The sequence below is a fragment of the Panthera pardus genome, unplaced genomic scaffold (genome assembly GCF_024362965.1).
Source record: "Panthera pardus isolate Hobbes unplaced genomic scaffold, ASM2436296v1 HiC_scaffold_9, whole genome shotgun sequence".
NCBI lineage: Eukaryota > Metazoa > Chordata > Mammalia > Carnivora > Felidae > Panthera > Panthera pardus.
Window position 1 is genome coordinate 7,731,878 of NW_026527024.1, and position 20,335 is coordinate 7,752,212.

The 20,335-nt window shown below is 41.8% G+C and overlaps 1 protein-coding gene across 5 annotated transcripts in view; it reads right to left on the reverse strand.

Moving 5' to 3' along the window:
• Window positions 1-20,335, reverse strand: part of NCAPG2 (non-SMC condensin II complex subunit G2) — a 64,742-nt gene that overhangs the window by 23,926 nt on the left and 20,481 nt on the right. For all 5 annotated transcript variants that reach the window (XM_019424958.2, XM_019424955.2, XM_053898668.1 and 2 more), the window contains 6 exons: window positions 17,389-17,484; window positions 16,676-16,801; window positions 10,504-10,683; window positions 8,651-8,803; window positions 3,288-3,510; window positions 2,962-3,059 (listed from right to left, as the gene is read on the reverse strand). In XM_019424958.2, coding sequence (XP_019280503.2) covers window positions 2,962-3,059; window positions 3,288-3,510; window positions 8,651-8,803; window positions 10,504-10,683; window positions 16,676-16,801; window positions 17,389-17,484 — 876 coding nt within the window. The remainder of the gene's footprint in view (window positions 1-2,961; window positions 3,060-3,287; window positions 3,511-8,650; window positions 8,804-10,503; window positions 10,684-16,675; window positions 16,802-17,388; window positions 17,485-20,335) is intronic.

Consider the following 20,335-nt stretch of genomic DNA (forward strand, 5'->3'; position numbering starts at 1 on the left):
AGAAAAGAAACTTAAGGAGGGTACACAGAAAAAGCAAAAGTGGCTTCTACATAAATCTAGATTTTTCATTACACACTTAACACTCCGAATAAGCTATGGCCAAATTTGAAAAGCAATCAAACTACTAAAGGCTTAGAGAAACCACTGAAAGAATGATACAAATAACAGATTGACAAAATTCCATTCTGTATTTAACTTTACTTTTTACCATTCCAATGTTTAGCATAGCAGCCTTATCATTAAAGTCTCAAGAAAAAGCCACCACTGCTTTTTCACAAAAATGTGCTAAGTTCCTAAGTAAGATTTCATTAAATAGGAAGCCAATTTTTTATTTTAGCAGAGAACATCTTTGATTGTTAGTAGTTAGCAATGAGTAAAAGAATGACTTCAAAAATTTTGCTTTTAGCTACCTAGATATTCTTAGAATGAGAATATCCACATGACAAAGTGTGCTTCTTGTCTAGCACAAACTATAACAGTCCTAAATATTTCTAAACTCTTCTGTTTTCTACTAATATAGAAACTGACCCAAAATGTTGTAAAATGCAAGCTTTCTCAGTTATACCTAGGTTTCTAATAACAGAGGTATGGGGTTCCTTCAATATTTAAAAAACTTAATAGTCTCAGGGCGCCTGGGTGGCTCAGTTGATTAAGCGTCCTACTTCAGCTCACGTCATGATCTCACAGTCCATGAGTTCGAGTCCTACGTCGGGCTCTGTGCTGACAGCTCAGAGCCTGGAGCCTGCTTTGGATTCTGTGTCTGCCTCTCCCCCAACTCGTGCTCGCTCTCTCTCTCTCTCTCTCTCAAAAATATAAATAAATAAATAAAATGTAAAAAAAAAAAAAAAATGGAATAGTCTCTCAACTAATACATCACAAACATGTTTTTTCTCTTCTGCAAAACCATTTCCACCATCAGAGTGAGTTTGCGAGGGTGGCCCACAGAGAGGCTGTGCTTGCTCCATGGCCAGGACACTCAGCTCCCTGTGCATCACTGCATCCACTTCCCATCCTGTGACCCCACGTGCCCTGCAAAAGTGGAGTGAGGCCACCATGCTGGCATCTCCAGCTGAGGGTTCTGAAGATGTAGGAGCAGACATGGGATCACTTTCCTGAAAAGTTCTGCCCAATCTGTATATTGAGGGAAAAGCTCTGAAGCCAGGAACTCCAATTCCACCGAACATAAAAGCAGAACCAACTCCAATGCCCTGGGCTGAAGGTTTCCCAAATCCAGGCCATGAAGGCCTGTGAGTGGCTGGAACTGCTAGTCAGGGCCCACTGCCAGGATAAAAGCCAGTCCCACTCTTTTCTGCTCTTTTCTCCTTTATTCCACATCTGCCTCCCTGACTGGGACTGAGGACGACTTGCTTAAGCAGGGACTGGGCTGCTGGAGTGCTGGGCCTCCAGCTGCATGGGCTCAGGAGGCCCCAGGGAGCATCCGGGAGATATTAGGCCAGCGAACAGGCCAGGCTGCAGCTATAGCCCCAAGCAAACCTGTCAGCCTCTCCTAGAAAAAGGCCTGTCTCAGAGGTGGTGAGACACAGGATGGGAGTGTGGCAGGGTCAGACCAATGCACGGACCTCTCCTCGCGGCCTATATGCAGTACCATGTTTCAGCAAAAGGGCAGATTGTCTTTTAGGACTTCCTGTTTTTAAGTATGCTCCACACTCAATGTGGGGCTTAGAACTCACAACCCTTAGGGGCGCCTGGGTGGCTCAGTCGGTTAAAGTGTCGGACTTCAGCTCAAGTCATGATCTCACAGTTTGTGAGTTTGAGCCCCGCGTCAGGCTCTGTACTGACAGCTCAGAGCCTGGAACCTGTTTCGGATTCTGTGTCTCCCTCTCTCTCTCTGCCCCTCCCCTGCTCACACTCTGTCTGTCTGTCTCTCTCTCTCAAAAATAAATAAATGTTAAAAGAAGAAGAAGAAAAAAAAAAAAACTCACAACCTGAGATCAAGAGTCACATGCTCACCTAACTGAGCCAGCCAGAGGCCCCTTTTGGGACTTTTATTTATTTTATTTCATTATTATTTTTTAAAGTTTATTATTTTTGAGAGGGAGAGAGAACATGAGCGGGGAAGCCAGGGAGGGGCAGAGAGAGGAGGGAGATAGGATCTGAAGCAGGCTCCATGCTGCCAGCACAAAGGCCCACGTGGGGCTCAAACCCATGAACCCTGAGATCATGCATGACCTGAGCCGAAGTTGGACAGCCGACGGAGCCACCCAGGTGCCTGTGACTTTTTTTAAAGACCAGTTTCTCACCTATGTGGGTACTATAAAACTACCTCCAAATTTTACTTTAGATGTACCTAAGCATGAAAGTTGTTTATAAGCTTAAGATACTGCTTATAAGTAATGCATGTCTAAGTCTTAAATTTCTTTTATCGGGTCACTCTGGATTCTGAGTAAATAGCAGCTAACGAGTCCCTTTGATTAATTACTGTTTAAAAGACAATTCTAAATAAAGATTGTTCCTAGAAATTCAACCCCAAGATGTTTCTAGTAGACTGTTACAGCAATGGCTAGCAGTAAACCCTTAAGAACACTACTACCCATTAATTATAAAATATGGTAACATCCGGAATCCAATCCAGGTGTATGTTACACCTACATTGAATTAAAATATACAGAGAACCTTAAGGCAAAGAAAATGTGGGATAGGGTGTTACCAGTAATAAACTTCCCTGTGTATTAAATACTACCCAAATCCCACAACAAACTACAAAGGATACAGAGCAATTCTTTCAAAAACATTAATTATGACCTTCCAAAATAATTAGTTGAACTATCAATAGTAAAGGAATAAATGGAAAATAAAATATTGTTAACATGACACTCCATGGGAATGCCAGCTTTGATCCAGTGTTCTGCCTCTCTCTGAGCATGGGTCCCGGGGCCTAGTCTTCACCGAGATAACTCGGCCGCAGCTGTGGCTGGGCCTGGGCAAGCTGACTGCACTCACGTTCTCCTTCTCCCTCTCCTCGTGGCCCTCGTGGCCCTCTTGTGCTGCCCTCCGGATGCAGGCATTCAAGCAATGGCGAATCACATGAATCAGCTTTGCTAAAATGTTTAAGATAATCAATAATTAATTTGTGTTTCTTCAACAAAACCATCTTTCTAATAGTAAAATTATAATCCCAAACAATCAAAAGTATTATTGTAACGGAAATCATTAAGAAATGCATTCAAGCGTGAAGCTCGTTAAAATGACCAACACTGAAGACAAGTAACACTAACTATGCTTCAGGCAGACAACATAACAAGTACTGAGAAGTGAATGTCCAGCACCTATATTAGTGCAGGCCGTGTGCTCGTGGGCGTGCTGATAGAACTTCCTGGCAGCTGCGTGGTTCATCTGGACCAGTGTGACGCAGCGCTCGCACCATACCTCCTCGGGCTGGTTCACAGGCAGGAAAGAGTTGAAGATGAGGTTCACCAGGCGTCGAGACACAGGCCGGGAATCTGACTCCAGACGAACCAAAATATGCTCCATGGGGCATATTTTCCAAAACTATATATAAAGCATACACAGAAGGAAAATGGTCAATTGTCCCTATAATCTTGAAAATACTTTAAGCAAAATTTCCTGAGCAAAATCAAAAAGGAACTAATTTTTCTATTCCAAAAAAACTCATTTCAAATGACTACACCAGAATCTGTGACTCTTCTGTACAGAAATTAGAATAAACCAATATTTTAAAAAGCACTGACAGGAACACCTGGGCAGCTCAGATGGTTAAGCATCTGACTCTTGATTTCAGTTTAGGTTAGTTTGAGCTCCACATCAAGCTCTCTGCTGTCAGCACAGAGTCTGCTTTGGATCTTCTGTCCCCCCACCCTTCCCCCACTAGCACTCTCTCAAAAATAAACAAACATTAAAAAAAAAAAAAAAAAAAGCACTGACAAGGGCACCTGGGTGGCTTAGTCAGTTGAGTGTCCAACTCTTGATTTCCACTCAGGTCATGATCTCACGGTTTGTGAGTTTGAGCCCCACGTGGAGCCTGCTTGGGATTCTGTCTCTCCCTCTCTACTCCTCCTCCCCCCCCACCCGGCCCCCGCTCGCTCTCTCCCCCTCTCTCAAAATAAATACTTAAAAAAATATAAAAAGAAGCACTGACATACAAGGTGCCAAGTAGAACACTGTTGAGAGGGTTAATCATAACTAATCAGTATCATGCTCGGTATAAACTCTCAAATGATAGCTATGACTATCGGTCTAATAATTTAAAAATTTCCTAAAACACCATAACTTTTAGCCCATTAATGTGAAAAGTGTATAGAAAAATTTACAACAGTCTTGACACAGAAAGCTGAAGTGGACACCCCATTCCGTACCGTGGAGAACAGAGGCATCACCCCTGAACCCCAGCGGTACCTGGTCCACTGCCCACAGGGGGCAGCACCCTCTGGCGCATCCCTGCCTCCCTCTGCAGTGCCAGCTCGCCTAGATGACCACCGGCCTCCTCCAGCCCACCTTACAGCTGCTGCACAGCCACAACTGTCCCATAGCCCTCCAGTCAAAAGCCTCAAAGTTGTCCAACGCCTACAGAAAAGGGCCAAACTTGTAAGCAAGACACTCCAGACAAGAGAAAAACTAGTAGACAGAAAATAGATTCTCATGGTGAAATGTTCAAATCCTGTCCCAGTCACTTCTCAGCTGGCATCTGGTGGTCTCCTCACCTGTCTAGTGGGGACACCATGACATGCATGCTCCTCGAAGACCTGCCTCCAACAGCCAGTCCCTCTTTCCAGTATTTTCAGCTAGATCTTTCTCATCAGCATTTAAGTATTTTTCAACTCATTCCAAACCCTAAAACAAAAAGCCTCCCCATGAAACTCTGCTTGAATTTCCTGTCTTCTTGCAGCTCACTTTACCTCCCACCCTGGAACCCGCCTCTACCTACCCACTACACCTCAACCCACAGAAACATGGCTTCTACCCTCACTGAACTTGTTCTTGCCAAGATCATAATGACCTCCTATTAAAAATCCAGATGAACATATTCACGCCTCCCCTTACAGGAAACCTCTGAGCATCTGACGCTACTGATCACTTCTCCCAGAAATGTCCGAGGACACTTCTGCTCAGACACCTCATGGTACTTCTGAAAAAGTTTTTGGAGTAAAGACAATAACTAAGCCCAAGCCCTACACCAAACACTTCTACTCACGCTGGTACCGGGGGAAGCAAATAGCACCCCCGTGCTTCCAGCAGTAAGCCACACAGAGACGACAGTGTTCTCAGCCCTTGTCCTGCCAGGGGCAGGCATCTTCACAGAAGAGAGCCCACTGCCAGCTAACTCCAGCACTGACTCAGAGAGTGACTGGAGACTCTTACTCAAAAGTGAAAGGCAGTGCTTTCGAGGTTCAAGAGAAGAAGGTGGCAATGAGTCCAAGGATCTGACAGCTTTGACCACCTCCCCTGCTCCCTTCCTGCCTGAGTGTCAGTCCAGATGGATCACTGGTTTTGAGTGCGAATGTACTGAGGTGCAGCCCTAAACAGCACATCTGTGGGTAACAATGACACCAGTAAAAAACACTTCCCAAAACATTCAAGTGCACGTAACTATCCGGCGCAATTTCACAACCATGCAAAAGCAGATTCAACCCAAGACTAAAATAACCAATGAATGGACTGACAGTTCACCTGCTCTACTAAGCCGCCTGCAACATCACAGGAAGGTAGGCGAGAGTGGTGTGCAGGCCATACACTGATGCAGAATGGAAGCAGATAGCCTAAGGGACAGAGCGGATACCTCCAGATTGCTGACTTCCTCTGGGCAACAGTACCCTCAGCAGGAGCATCACACTTTCCCCACGTGAGAACTTGCGGGTCAAGATAATTCTGCCATTAGTAAATGTCAACTTCAGAACGTGCACAGCAACACAGTTCCCAAGAGGGGAAACCCAAGAGGAAAGAGGAAGTCCTCACCTTGAGAACTCAGGTAAGCAGGGGCTCTTCAAGACTCAAAACCTCAGAGCTCCAACCCGGCTACAAGGAATACAACCAAGAAACATCCCAGAGCCCAGCACAACAGCCCAGCCACAGAGCCAGTACCTGAGAGGTCTTTCATGACTGTCCCCATTCACATTAAAAAGTTGACTCCTGGGCCGTCATGGAGACTAGACCATCTTGAATGGGAACTAGCCATCAGCACTTTTACCAAATGTCAAGGTTCCAGGTGTGACTCTTAAAACTAACATTTCCCGCAAGTCTGCCTTTCCAGAAACTCCCCATATTCGCTTGTTTTTCTCTGATTCACTTTTCTCAAATAAAATGCAGAGCAGGGGTACCTGGATGGCTCAGTTGGTTAAGTGTCTGGCTCTTGATTTCAGCCCAGGCTCTGTGCTAAGCATGGAGCCTGCTTTGGTCCTCTCTCTCTGCCCCTCCCCTGTTCGTGCTCTGTCTCTCTTTCTCAAAATAAATAAAAAATAAACATTAAAAAAAAATAAAATGCAGAACAATTCTGATTAGCCTAGGATTCTGATTCATTTTGTTTCGATTACCTGAGGTTTTATTTTATGCAAACATATCACCAGCAGGCTGATATCTGCAACAGACACGAAAGCAAGCAAATCCGTAACTGGTCTTTCGCTTCTAAAATGCTAATTGTGTCCATTACTAACACCAGGCATGACCAGTGTCTGACAGAGTAGAACAGACCCCGGTCATCCTGACATGGTGGACGATCAGCCACTTCCGCTTCCTGTTAGCTGCGTCTCCACATGCTTACCGACTGGTGGCCTTGATCTTCCAGGAGTCCTAGCATGGACACCCCACAAACCCTTCCAGAGACCTCACAGCTGTGGCACTCCCTGCCTGGCTTTTGCAGAGCTAAGGATCAAGATGGAAGAGGCATCTCAATAAAACATTATGCTTTCTTTCTCTGCTCTTCCCACTCTCCTAAAAATTCAAACTCCCCGGTCAAAGAACTTTTGTCTTCATCTTACTTGGTCTCTACGATATTCTCTTGGGTAGACCCAGTAATCAAGAAAAACCAGCTATTCTCTCCATTTCCTCACCAGTCACTACCTCAACACTCCTCTGCAAACAAGTCTGCACTTCAAACAACACTAGGCCAAACAACACTTCAAACAACACGAGGCCAACAACACTAGGCCAAACGTTAAAGATTCAGAACTACTCAGTTTTATTAAGCTGTTATAACAAACAGGGTAAAAACTGCAGCCAGCATTTTTGCTGAAACAGACATGCTGACTCTTAAATACATATGGAAATGCAAAGGACCTAAACCAGCCAAAAACCTCTGAAAGAAGAACAAAGCTGGAGGACACGCTCCAAGACGTCATGGGAACTGTTAGCAGTACAGCAGTGTGTCCCAGGGCCACGGATGTGCAAACAGATGAAAGGGCCAGAGCGGAGTCAGAAACAGCACACACAGATGGGCGACTGGGTAGGACATGGGGGAGTCGTGCTATGGAGGTCATGTAAAACAGTCTTTGGTTTTTGGTGCCTTTTTCTTTTGAACAACAGAAATTCAGAATTCAAAATTCACGAAACATAAAGCCGTAAGTATCCTGGCCTCTCCAGTGCCCCATCCCTGGACATCCAATCCCCCTCACCTCAAGCAACCATTATTAATTCCTTATTTTCCTCTAGGAAGATTTTCCTGTCTGAACAAATACATATGTATGTTTCCCATTTTATACAGCTGGCGGCACACTACACACACACCTACACTTGCTTTTCCTCGTGTCTCAGTGGTATTTCCATGTGAGCTCATCCCTTGTCATGGCCACAGGACACTCTCCCATCGCATGAGCACACCACACGTCTGTGTGGTCAGGTTGTTCCCAAATTCTGTGCTGTGACAACAGCACTTTAAAGTAAATTTCAGACAAGTATTACATGGAGAAGAAAAGCCACAGTGTTACCAAAGGAAGTTAAAAAGCTGCTAACTGAAATTTTTAGCCAAAAACTGAGTAGGACTCAAGCTAAAGGAAAACAACCTCCCTTCAAAGTTCACACGTCACAACATGCATCATGACACAATGCTCACTTCTTTGCTTCTTCCTATAAAATGTGAAGGGGGGAAGCCTCACATTCATCATTTTCCCAGGAATATTTAAGTAGTTACTATGGGGGCGCCTGGGTGGCTCAGTCGGTTAAGCGTCCGACTTCGGCTCAGGTCATGATCTCACGGTCCGTGAGTTCGAGCCCTGCGTCGAGCTCTGTGCTGACAGTGCAGAGCCTGGAGCCTGTTTCAGATTCTGTGTCTCCCTCCCTCTCTCTGACCCTCCCCCACTCATGCTCTCTCTCTGTCTCAAAAATAAATAAACGTTAAAAAAATAAAAATAAAAAAAAAATAAGTAGTTACTATGTGGCAAGTATTTCAGTATTTGAACAAAAGCTTTCATGTATATGATAAAAATATCATTTAAGGTAGCAGCTGCTTGCACTAATGTCTTTCAAAAAGAAAACACACATTAATGGTATTTCTAGAAACTTCAGTGAAAATCACAAAACAAATAAAATTTTATGACACAAATTGGTAGAACATATCAGATATCGAGTAGTTTAAATGTGATTACTGAAACTCTCAGAATTAAAACTGCTTTGTCTTTCTGCTGACGAAAGCGAAGTACTTATTTATGTCACACCCTCAATGATAAAATCCTGCCTGTCCTACCTTAGCAGCCCGCACGGCTTTGACTTTCAGCAGCATATCAACAAAAGCCACTCTCACTTTCTCGGAATTGTCATGGAGACTGTATTTTAGTGCAGGCAGAAGCTGTTCTAATAACGGATGGCTTAATTTGTTATCCAAAATTATTGGCAGACACTACAAAAAAGGAGAAATATAAACAGTTCAAATTTAGAACATAAACAGTGAAAAGTACAGTTAAAACAATATTCAGTTCCATCCTTACTAATGAACTACTAGTGAAATAAATAAATATACCTACAGATAGTAACACTTTTCTAAAACAATTTCGTATAAAAAGCATGTTTCTGGGGTGCCTGAGTGGTTCAGTCAGTTAAGTGTCCGAATTTGGCTCAGGTCATGATCTCACAGTTCATGGCTTCGAGCCCCGCGTTGGGCTGAGTGCTGACAGCTCAGAGCCTAGAGCCTGCTTCGGATTCTGTGTCTCCCTCTCTCTCCGCCCCTACCCTGTTCGCGCTGTCTCTCTCTCAAAAATAAACAAACATAGAAAAAAATAAAATAAAAACAAAATAAAATAAATGAAAAGCATACTTCTAATGAATTAGTATAATTTCTTCAGATTTAAAGCAGTTATGAAATAATTCTTCAATGTTTCTCTTAGCTAAATTTTAAAAGATTTTTAGAACTGAAAGAAACACAGAACAATTGGTGGTAGCGAAGGCTCCGGAGTCAATTTGTGTCCAAAGCTGGGACCTAACAATCCTTTCACGTTTTTTTAATAGCCCATGAATTCTCAGATTTCTTGACTCAATACTGCACAGAAAACAGAGCCCCCCATCTGGGAGACTCACGACACATGGCGACAGTCACACATACCTCAGATGGGTGGTCCAGTGACCTGCCCAACCTCAGACCAGGTACCAGTCTAAAGATCTGATATGCTCCACCTTTACTTTCCAGTTATTAGGAAAAAGGATTTTTTAAGGAGACCTCTTTTCTTTTTTATTGGAATTAGAGTAGACATACGATATCCTATTCGTTTCAGATGTACGACACAGTGGTTCGACAATTCCATACATCAGGCTGTGTTCGCCAGAAGTGCAGTTACCATCTGTCACCACACGATATTATTACAGTATTATTGCGATTAACTATAAAGAGACCTTATGTTTTCACCATCACACTGAAATATTTACAGATGAGCTGATATGCAGTCCTGGATTTGCTTCAAATTAATCGACAGTGGGAGACAATGGACTGTAAAGACGAGCAAGACCAATGTGTCCTGATTAACTGCTGAAACTGGATGATGGGAGAAAGGACAGTTTTGTAGGTTCTTGTTAAAAGTACATATGGTATACCAAAAAAGTCAGTTTTAATATAATTTTAAAAACTTGGGGGCACATGGGTGGCTCAGTCAGTTAAGTGTCTGACAGCTCGGAGCCTGGAGCTGCTTCGGATTCTGTGTCTCCCTCTCTCTCTGCCCCTCCCTCTTTCACACTCTGTCTCCCTCTCTCCCTCTCTCTCCCTCTCTCTCTCTCTCTCTCTCTCCCCCTCCCTCCCTCTCTCTCAAAAATGAATAAACATTAAAAGAAATTAAAATAAAAAATTAAGTACTATATATAGTTCCTCCTTTAAAAAAAAATGTGCACCACCCACCCTGGCCATACACTAAAATCAGTATTATTTCAAGTAAGACTTTTTTGTAGAAAACACTTTCAATTTGGTTTTTAAAAATGTTACTTTGGATGTACAACAAAAATGTCCGTGGTGCTTTATCAATTGGGAAGAATTATGGGTTATTTAAAAATTGTTCTTTCTCTGTATTTTCTAATTATTCTGTAAGTAAATATTGCTTATATAATTTTAAATCCTACCTTAAAGACAGAACAGCGCACGTCAGCTGAGCTTGTGTCAAATGCCAATTCCCCAGTTACTTTCTTGAGGAGATCAATAAGAATGGTCGGAGGCATCATTTCCCAGTATTTGGAAGTTATTTTACAAACACCAAGGATCCCTGTAGAACGGACCATCGGATAAGGATCTTCTAAAAGGCTCTGTAAATTGGAGGGGGGAAAAAAGACTTAAAAATCTTAGATCAGCTGCCTTTATATCAATATTTGCTTTATACATCAGCCCTCTCAGCATTCACAACAGACATTTTAAGTCCTAGAAATACTGGTCATATACAGACTTACACATCTCTTACTATTTATCATTTCTATAATTGTGCATTTAAAGAAGACAACCCAGACACATGGGTACCATAGCTGCCAATCCTATCTACAGGACTCTGTGACAGTAGAGCCTCAAACACCAGCCCCACCTTCAGCGAGGTATGCAGATGTGAGTCGATCCTACAGACACAGCCTATGTAAACCACTCTCTTGAATTTCCAAAAGGCTGAAAGACCAGAATAAAGTAATTCTACTCGTTAAAAATTTTTTTTCTAACATTTTTATTCATTTTCAAGAGACAGAGAGAGACAGAGCACGAGCAGGGGAGAGGCAGAGAGAGGGGGAGACACAGAATCCCAAGGAGGCTCCAGGCTCTGAGCTGTCAGCACAGAGCCCGACGCGGGGCTCAAACTCACCTGAACCGTGAGATTATGACCTAGCCAAAATGGTTATCAGTCGTTCTGAATACAGAAAGAAACAAGATGTCATCTCTGGATGGAGTACACAACAGCACCACTAAGAACCTGAAACAACTGGGGCACCTGGGTGGCTCAGTTGGTTGAGCATCCAACTTCGGCTCAGGTCATGATCTCACGGTTTGTGGGTTCAAGCCTCGCATCGGGTTCTCTGCTCTCAGCCCAGAGCCTGTAGACTGCTTTAGGTTCTGTGTCTTCCTCTCTCTCTGCCCCTTCCCCACTCGTGCTTTGTCTCTCTTCCTCTCTCAAAAATAAATAAACACTAAAAACAAACAAACAAAACCACCTGATACAACAAACAAAAACCCCCACAAAAGTAACTGATCAACTCTGCACCTAATGATACTCAGGATATACAGGAGGCAAAGGAACATAACAATTATGCCACAGGGATATGTCCCCAGGCTTCAGGAAATAAAAGAATAATTTGGCTTCTTCAACAACTAGCAAGCAAAAATGAGAGACTGAGGTTACTGGACAGGGTCTTATCAATCTATTGGCCGATCACATGCATGGGTCTTATTCAGACACAGATTCAAACAAAACTGTTAAAAGGGTCATTGAAATGTTACCCAAGGGGTGCGGGATGGCTCAGTCAGTTGAGGATCAGACTCTTGATTTCGCCTCAGGTCATGATCCCAGGGTCGTGGGATTGAGTCCCACGTCGGGCTCTGCACTGAGCATGGAGCCTGCTTGGGATTCTCTTGCTTTCCCTCTGCCCCTCTCCCCAACTCACACTCTCTAAAATAATTTTTTAAAAAATTGAAAAACAATAAGATAGAAAAGTCAAGATGACAGGTCATCAGGGAAAAAACAAACAGCAAAATAAAGAAATAAGAGAACTTTTGGAATCTGAAGAACTATTCACAAGTTTTATAGATTTTGTTTTCTGTGAATTACTTTCAGTATCATTCTTCAAAGATATATTCTGGATAATCAACTTATAAGGACACAGTCTCATACGAGTCCAGAGCCCAGATCCGGATTTCCAATCAATCGCCGTGACGACAAAGTCACTCAAAGCAATGGCACATAACTCATGATGCTCCTTCCAAAGGAAAATCACTCCATTTCGACATCCACAGACACTCACAGGAGGCCTCCATGTTTTACCTCCAAAAGAAAGTCTCCACACTACTCAAGTTCGAGAATCACAAACATAACAAGAGTATGAAAGAACAGGTGAGGCACAAGGAGGACACCAGGATATAACCATTACTCTTATTTATTGGATTATCTCCTTTATCAACCCCCATGAAAACTCATTCTCATTTACTCAGTACCTGGTCCAACAGGGTCATGAACTCTGAGCCGACCTGCAGACCAAATCTGGCCCAGGCTCATCTGTGTGTGGCCCACAATGCCTAAGAATGGTTTTTCATTTCTAAATGCTTGGAAAAAACCAAAAGAATAATATTTTGTGACATGTGAACATTCCATGAAATTCAAATTTTGGTGTCCTCAAATGCAGTTTTACTGGAACAAACCACACTCTCATTTCTGTGCAGTCCATGACTGCTTCTGTTCCACAATGGCAGAGGAGAATAGCTGTGACCATGTGGCCCACGGACTTAAATTCATTATCATCTGGCCTGTTGCAGGGACAGTTTTCTGACTGCTCTTTATTATACTGCACTGCCTCCTAAAAGGCGTTAGGAAAGAACAGGCATTGAGAAAAAGCAAATTCAAACTAACAGACTGAATATCTTGGTAAACCAGCAGGGGTGGGGAAAATCAAGGCATAGAAAAAATCCTTAAAAGTTTCAAAAGCACTTCATGCTAGAAAACACTGCACAATATTTTAGCAGTCCTGGGAAAAAAAATTACTTTGAACATACAATTCTTCTACCTGGCCAAACTATAAATTAGGTGCCAGGGGAAAAAAAATAACACTTTGGGATTCAAACACTCAGAGACACATACCACCCCAAAAATGCCCTGCAAACAAAGAAGGATGGACGGAAACTATTTCATAGGCTTTGATGATTTCCCATGAGTTCATTTCACCCCCAAAAGGGAGTCACGGCCTCCACAGGATATGGTGCTTACATACAAGCCTTTCCCTATTAGAGCTGAAACTCTTATTGTTTTTAATTTTTAAAGTATTCTTTTAAAACTCCATTTAGACACTGACATCTCACTTTTATGAGACTGGTAAGTTTTGATCCTTGAAAAACATAAACCTATCTCCACTAATACATAATCTTAAGCAACTATAACATCAATGTTTTCTACAATCTTTTTTTAATGTATTTAAAGTTTATTTATTTTGAGAGAGACAGAGAAAGCACAAGTTGCGGGGGGAGGGACAGACAGAGACAGAGGGGGTGGGGGGAGAGAGAGAATCCCAAGCAGGCTCCAGGCTGCCAGCGCAGAGCCCAATGCAGAGCTTGAACCCACGAAACCATGAGATCGTGACCTGAGCCGACACCAGGAGCCAGTCACTTAACTGACTGAGCCACCCAGGTGACCCTACAATCCACTATTTTCTAGAGGAATGATGTAGAATGTAATTATTGTTCTGAAAAAACATTTAACTTCAATAATTAATATTCAAATAAAATATTACTTAATAATTTTTTTAAAGATCTCATTTTTTGGTAAACTTTACACCATAGGGCTCAAACTCACAACCCTGAGATCAAAAGTCACATGCTCCAGACGCCCCTATCATTTAATAATTTTTATTTTTAATAAGTTAATAAAGTAAAAACAAAATTTACAATGATTAATCTGAATATAGATTACTCTGCATTCCAGTCTCTTTTTTTTTAACGTTTATTTATTTTGAGAGAGGGAGAGAGAATGTACGAGCATGGGAGGGGCAGAGAGAGGGGGAGAGAAAATCCCAAGCAGGCTCCGCACTGTCGGCATACAACCCGACAAACCCACAAACTCTGAGATCATGACCTGAGCAGAGATCAAGAGTCGACGCTTAACCGACTGAGCCACCCAGGTGCCCCTCTGTGTTCTAGTCTTCATATGGTCTATTAGCTCGAGTCTAACAAAGGTTTGGCATCTCTTATAGGTATTTTCTCTAATAAGAATTTGCCATTCCTATGCATAATTTATTTTTCACCATAATTTATTTTCACCTTATTTCATAAGGTCCTGCTTCTTAAACTTATTAACATGTACATATTACACAACTGCTAAAATTACACTAAACTTTGTAGCTTGTAAACATATTTATTCATATAGTATTTCTACCAAGTGTGATATCCTCACAGTAAGACTCATTCAATTTATAATACAAAGGATTTTTTTTTTTTAATGTTTTGTATTTATTTTTGAGACAGAGAGAGACAGAGCATGAACGGGGGAGGGGCAGAGAGAGAGGGAGACACAGAACTGGAAGCAGGCTCCAGGCTCTGAGCCATCAGCCCAGAGCCCGACGCGGGGCTCGAACTCACGGACCGCGAGATTGTGACCTGAGCCGAAGCCGGACGCCCAACCGACTGAGCCACCCAGGCGCCCCTAATACAAAGGATTTTTAATGGAATAGAGATACAGTTACACCACTCATTAGCCAATATTCTAAGAATATCCAAGCCACCAAGCCATTGATAGCATCTCCATCTCCAAGAGACCAACAGCTCTCTACACACCTTTCACCTTGTAAATGAGTACTAAACTCATCTCCAGAAATTCACTTCAGTTTCTAGTGCAAGAGACACAGGATTCACCAATATGTTCCTAATATTGTATTAGGTGATCACATCACTTTACCTATTTTTAATGTTCCTATGGAGAATAATAGCCAGTTATTTTTTCTACGTGTTTTTAAAATTTTAATTCCATTGTAGTTAACATACAGTGTTAAATTAATTTCAAGTGCACAATATGCGTTTCAACAATTTTACATTAGCACTTATTCTACTCAGTACTTCTCGAGATAAGTGCACTTTCAATCTCACCTATAACCACTGTCATGGTAATGCTAAATGCTTTATATTTAATTTTTCATTGAAACCTTATCACAATCCTACTGAGTATTATTCCCAGTTTTAAAGAAGAAATGGGACTCAAGAGAAATTAAGTAATTTGGTCAAGCCCAGACTTATGAAGGGGGAAGTGGAATCCGAAACAAAATGTGACTGCACGCTCTCAGTTGCTATGTATGCTGACGCCCAGCACAAGGCCTCAGGAGGTCCCCGTCAGGCTGTCCGCGGCGGCCTGCTCGTACGTTCCACTCAGGAGCAGGAGGGCCACGTGTACTCCGTGAGGTACAATAGGAGACATGTGCCGGCTGGACTGGCAGCACCCTGTTGGTCACCACGTCCAAGGCAGACACACACATTTCAGGTAAAAACAACAGTTCATAGATTTGGACACCAGAGTTAAAAAGAGCAAAAGTTTTTCATAGTTTTTTGGCTAAAAGTACCAAAATCTAATTTTGATTTGCCCATTATTCCCACAAAAGTAATGATTCTCAAAGGGAATTTTAGGCAAATATACGTGGATAAATACTACTAACTGTCCATTGTAGGCATGCGTGTGTCTGTATGTAAGTGCGTATGCCTGTGTGTGTGGGTGTGTATGTGTGTGTGTGTATACACATGCACGTGTGTGTATTTGCATACAAAGAGCCGAATCTACACATATTCTTTACACTACTGTTTCAACTTTCTGCATGCCTGAGATTTTTCATTAAGTTAAAAAATAAAGTGCCATGGGTAACCATCATTATCAGAACACTTTTGCTATCACTTTCTAAAATTTTATTCTACTGACCAGGAAGCACTTTTTAGCTTGTGTTAGGAAGCCCTGGAAATGTAAGGCAATGTACAGAAATAAGCAGAAGCCAGCACATTCCAGCCACCTGAAAAAGACCCGCAGCATCCTTGGAAATAAACGTGGCATCCTAATGTTCTCATGTCTCATCTGAAAAAGCAGTCATGTGAAAATTCCATTGCAACAAGCATTATTTATAGACTCGCCTTAAAACATCACCAGGTTTGTTCATGCACACGACCCCACCACTTAGAGCAGGCAATATCAGCATCCCCAATTTGCAAAGACACAGAAAAGTTAGTGATCTGCCCAAAATTACACAACTCTTAACTGTGAAGTGGAATCAAATCTGGGGATCTTTAACCACATGTCATACTGCCTCTATGCTGGGGAGACAAGAATACACAAAAAACATTTAAAACTATATACAGAATAAATAATTAGACGTTCCACAGGAGACAAAGAGAAAAAGAAAAGAACGCCATCGGGTCCAAGCTGTCACAGAAGGCACCAGGGAGAAAATGGGTTTCTCAGAAGAAGGTGAAGATCTGGAAACCTTGCCATCCGAGGGCAGCACACAGGCAGGACAGGAGAAGCCAGGATGCATACTGGGCGCAGACAGAGCTGACCTCATAGGGGGCTCAGCCACATGCAATACGTACATAGAGTTCTTCAAACTGTTTCTGGATTTCGCTATCCATTTCAATGGCATTGAAGTTTGGGTCTCTGATAGGAAATGTTTCAATGAACAACAGGGCAGCATTGGACCGGACTTCAGAATTTCGGGCCTGGAATAAGGAAACAGTGTTTCAGAATCCAAAGAGCAAGCATTCAAAGGCTTCAGTGTGGATTTCTTAAATGCTTCTAAGTATCTCAGTATAGACTTACTTACAAATTAAAGACAATTACAGTATTTAAAACTGGCCAAACCTAGAAGACCTTCCGTGAGCTAAACCAAACTCTTGGCTCAGTACTGACAGATATTAAAAGACTCAATGTCCACTTTATGTCACTAAGAAACAGTGACTATATCCCTCCCAAGACCAGATTTACCATGTTGAAAAGTACTAGTGTTCTCTCCCTGGAAGGGTGTCATCCTGTCTCCCAGTCATCAACAGAAGGGCCAGGATGGCCAAGCTCAGCTCTGCAGACTCCCAACGCCTCTGCTGGTTTACACAGCATGACAAACCCCTTCCTACTGTGTAGTCAGCACTTAACCAATTCAGATCTTCTTAATAAAAAAATAAAAAACATATGTCCCCAAATTTCACAAAGCTTCCAGTTTTCGTTACTACGTCATCACAATTCTGAACTAGAGCATGATACGTTCGACAGCATAATTAGCACGTTCTAAACATGGACAGACTAACAGTACCTTTAGTCCTCTCCAAAGGATGGGTTTATATAATCTATAAAGCATCTCTTCCACTCCCTGACGAACCTTCTTTTGATGATGAAAATAGCTCAGCACCTAAGAGTCAAGAAAAGAAGAAAAGAAAGGTAATGTTTTTAAAAAGAGCACTTAAGATCCTATTTTCAACACAGAGGACAGATTGTTCTCTCCACCAAAATTGTCCTTCCTGCTTCACAAGTCTGGATAATTCTTTCCTAAGAGGAGAAGATACAGTGATACATATGCTATTGGTTCTCAACGCGTAAAGGTGATCACGTGAAAGAAACCAGTGGCAGAAACAAAGATCAATGATCTTGGGCTACAAAAAGGTTTCGGTTGTAGTTTCTACTCTTCTAGCAATAACCAAATAACCTCAGAAAAAGTTCACAGAGACCTCAGCCCTTTGGGGTGAAGTGGAAAAAGAGTGTGTGGAAGAGTCAGTCTACATGGCTTCTACAGCCTGTTTCTGGTCCCACATCTGTGGTTCCAAAAACCTATAATGAGCCTCCGAAACAGGCACACATCTCACAGTGGGTGTCACTGTTCAGTGGCCCCTCACCAGGTCAGCTTAATTTGGATGGCAAGTCCTTCCCAAACTGAGGAACAATCAGAGAAGGGGCTGTGCACTCAGCTTCCACTGCTTTGTCCCTTTTCTACTGCCCTTTTCACCAGCCAGAATCTCTCTGCAACTCTTCAGACTCATCCCCAGCAACTATCAGCTTTGCCTTACTTCCTTAATTCACCACTCTTGGAACTAAAACTATATTAGTGAAAAGTGGAAAATAAAAATTAAAACAGACTATCAAACAAGAGATTATACTTTAAGTGAACCTGAATCAATTTCACACAGTCTAGGGATTATTTTTTCTGACTTCTAGTTATTTAGGAATTTTTACTGATGGTGATAAGTGATATTAGTGTATAGGTTGTTTTTTTTTTTTTTAACTTTATTTATTTTTGAGAGAGAAAGGGAGAACAAGCAGAGGAGAGGCAGAGAGACAGGGGGACAGAGGATCCCAGGCGGGCTCCACACTGACAGTGGAGAGCCCGATGCAGGGCTTGAACGCACGAACCGCAAGATCATGACCTGAGCAGAAGTTGGATGCTTAACTGACTGAGCCACACAAGCATCCCTATAGTTTTTTTGAGTATAGTATTATCAAGTCTTGATATCAATGCTATACACAGAAAGATTTTTAAGTAGCTTTATCAGGTTGTATATCATGTACCATAAAATCTGCTCTTTTAAAGTATATAATTCAATGGACTGTAATATATTTACAGAGTTGGGCAACCATTACAACTACCTAATGTTAGAAGATTTTCAACAACAATATGGGAATTTTTACTTCCTTTCTTTTTTTTTTTTTTTTAAGTTTATTTATTTATTTAGAGGGAAAGAGAGCACTCGTAAGCAGGTGAGGGGTAGAGAGAGAGGGAGAGAGAGAATCCCAAGCAGGCTCCATGCTGTCAGCACAGAGCCTGATGTGGATCCCACACACTGTGAGATCATGACCTGAGCTGAAACCAAGAGTCAGACACTTACTTAACCGACTGAGCCACCAAGGCACCCTGGGGATTTTTACTTTCAAATGACATATGAAGCATTTCCTAAAGCTTCTTTCAACATATCAGTAAAATAATTTATCATATAAATGTGATGTTTACCAAAAAAGCAGATTTGAGGAAGAAGCTATAATGTATTATAAGCAATGATAAGAATTAAAGGCCAGGAATATACTGCATTCAAAAAGTGAAATTAAAAAAAGTGAAATTTAATGTTCTTCCTTTTAACTGTGTATTTTGACATAGTTTATCAAATAGTGGTATCTATACATATAATATCTTAATTACTCAGACTACCAGAGCAGAAATCAAATATGAAAAAAAAGTCTTTATTTTCTACCAAAAAGGAAGCAATTATGTCACAAATTTATAAACATGCTACCATTCCTTATGATGTATCTGAAATACAAATCATATACGTAGAATAAACGACCCAAACTGACCTACAATTTAATGAAACCACACTAGGATTAAGTGTCGTTGGGGCAGGAGGCAGGAGATAATTGGATATATTCATCTCTGGGTATTTTACCTATGGATAATTCAAACTAACATACCAATAATGTAAAGATGTTTTTGTATCCTTTCAAGCTTGATATATTTACACTCCACAAATAATAGTAATACCTTACACAAAAAAGGAAAGAGATAGTCTTTGTTCATTTAGCTTCTTGACATGCAGTTGCCAAAATGAAGCACACAAGGCATTATTCCTGGTTTAGGACAGTGATCTTGGGTCCTAAACAGACCACATTTTCCAATTCCTCCTGCCAAGATCGTCATGATTATCAAACACCTATCAGTGTCATCATGACACTGATAATAAAATAAAGCCTTATTTATTATTTAGTCAGCTCATTTACAATATAAGTATAAAATTCACATCTAAATTCTAAAATTAGCATTTTAAAAAAGTTTCTTTTAAGTAAACTCTGTGCCACATGTGGGGCCCTAACTCATGAACCTGCAACCAAGAGTTGCATGCCCTACTGACTGAGCCAGCCAGCCACCCCTAGAATTAGCTTTTAAAAACAAATCTTGGGGCTCCTGGGTGGTCAGTCAGTTAAGTATCAGACTTCAGCTCAGGTCACGATCTTGAGGTTTGCGAGTTCAAGACCCACATCGGACTCTCTATTGTCAGCACAGAGCCTGCTTCGGATCCTCTGGCTCCACTTCTCTCTCTGCCCCTCCCCCGCCTGCACAAACGTTCTCTCTCTCTCTCTCTCAAAATAAAATAAAATAAAATAATAATAAAAATAAATAGGGGCACCTGGGTGGCTCAGTCGGTTAAACGTCTGGCTTCGGCTCGGGTCATGATCTCGTGGTTTGCGAGTTCGAGCCCCATGTCAGGGCTCTGTGCTGA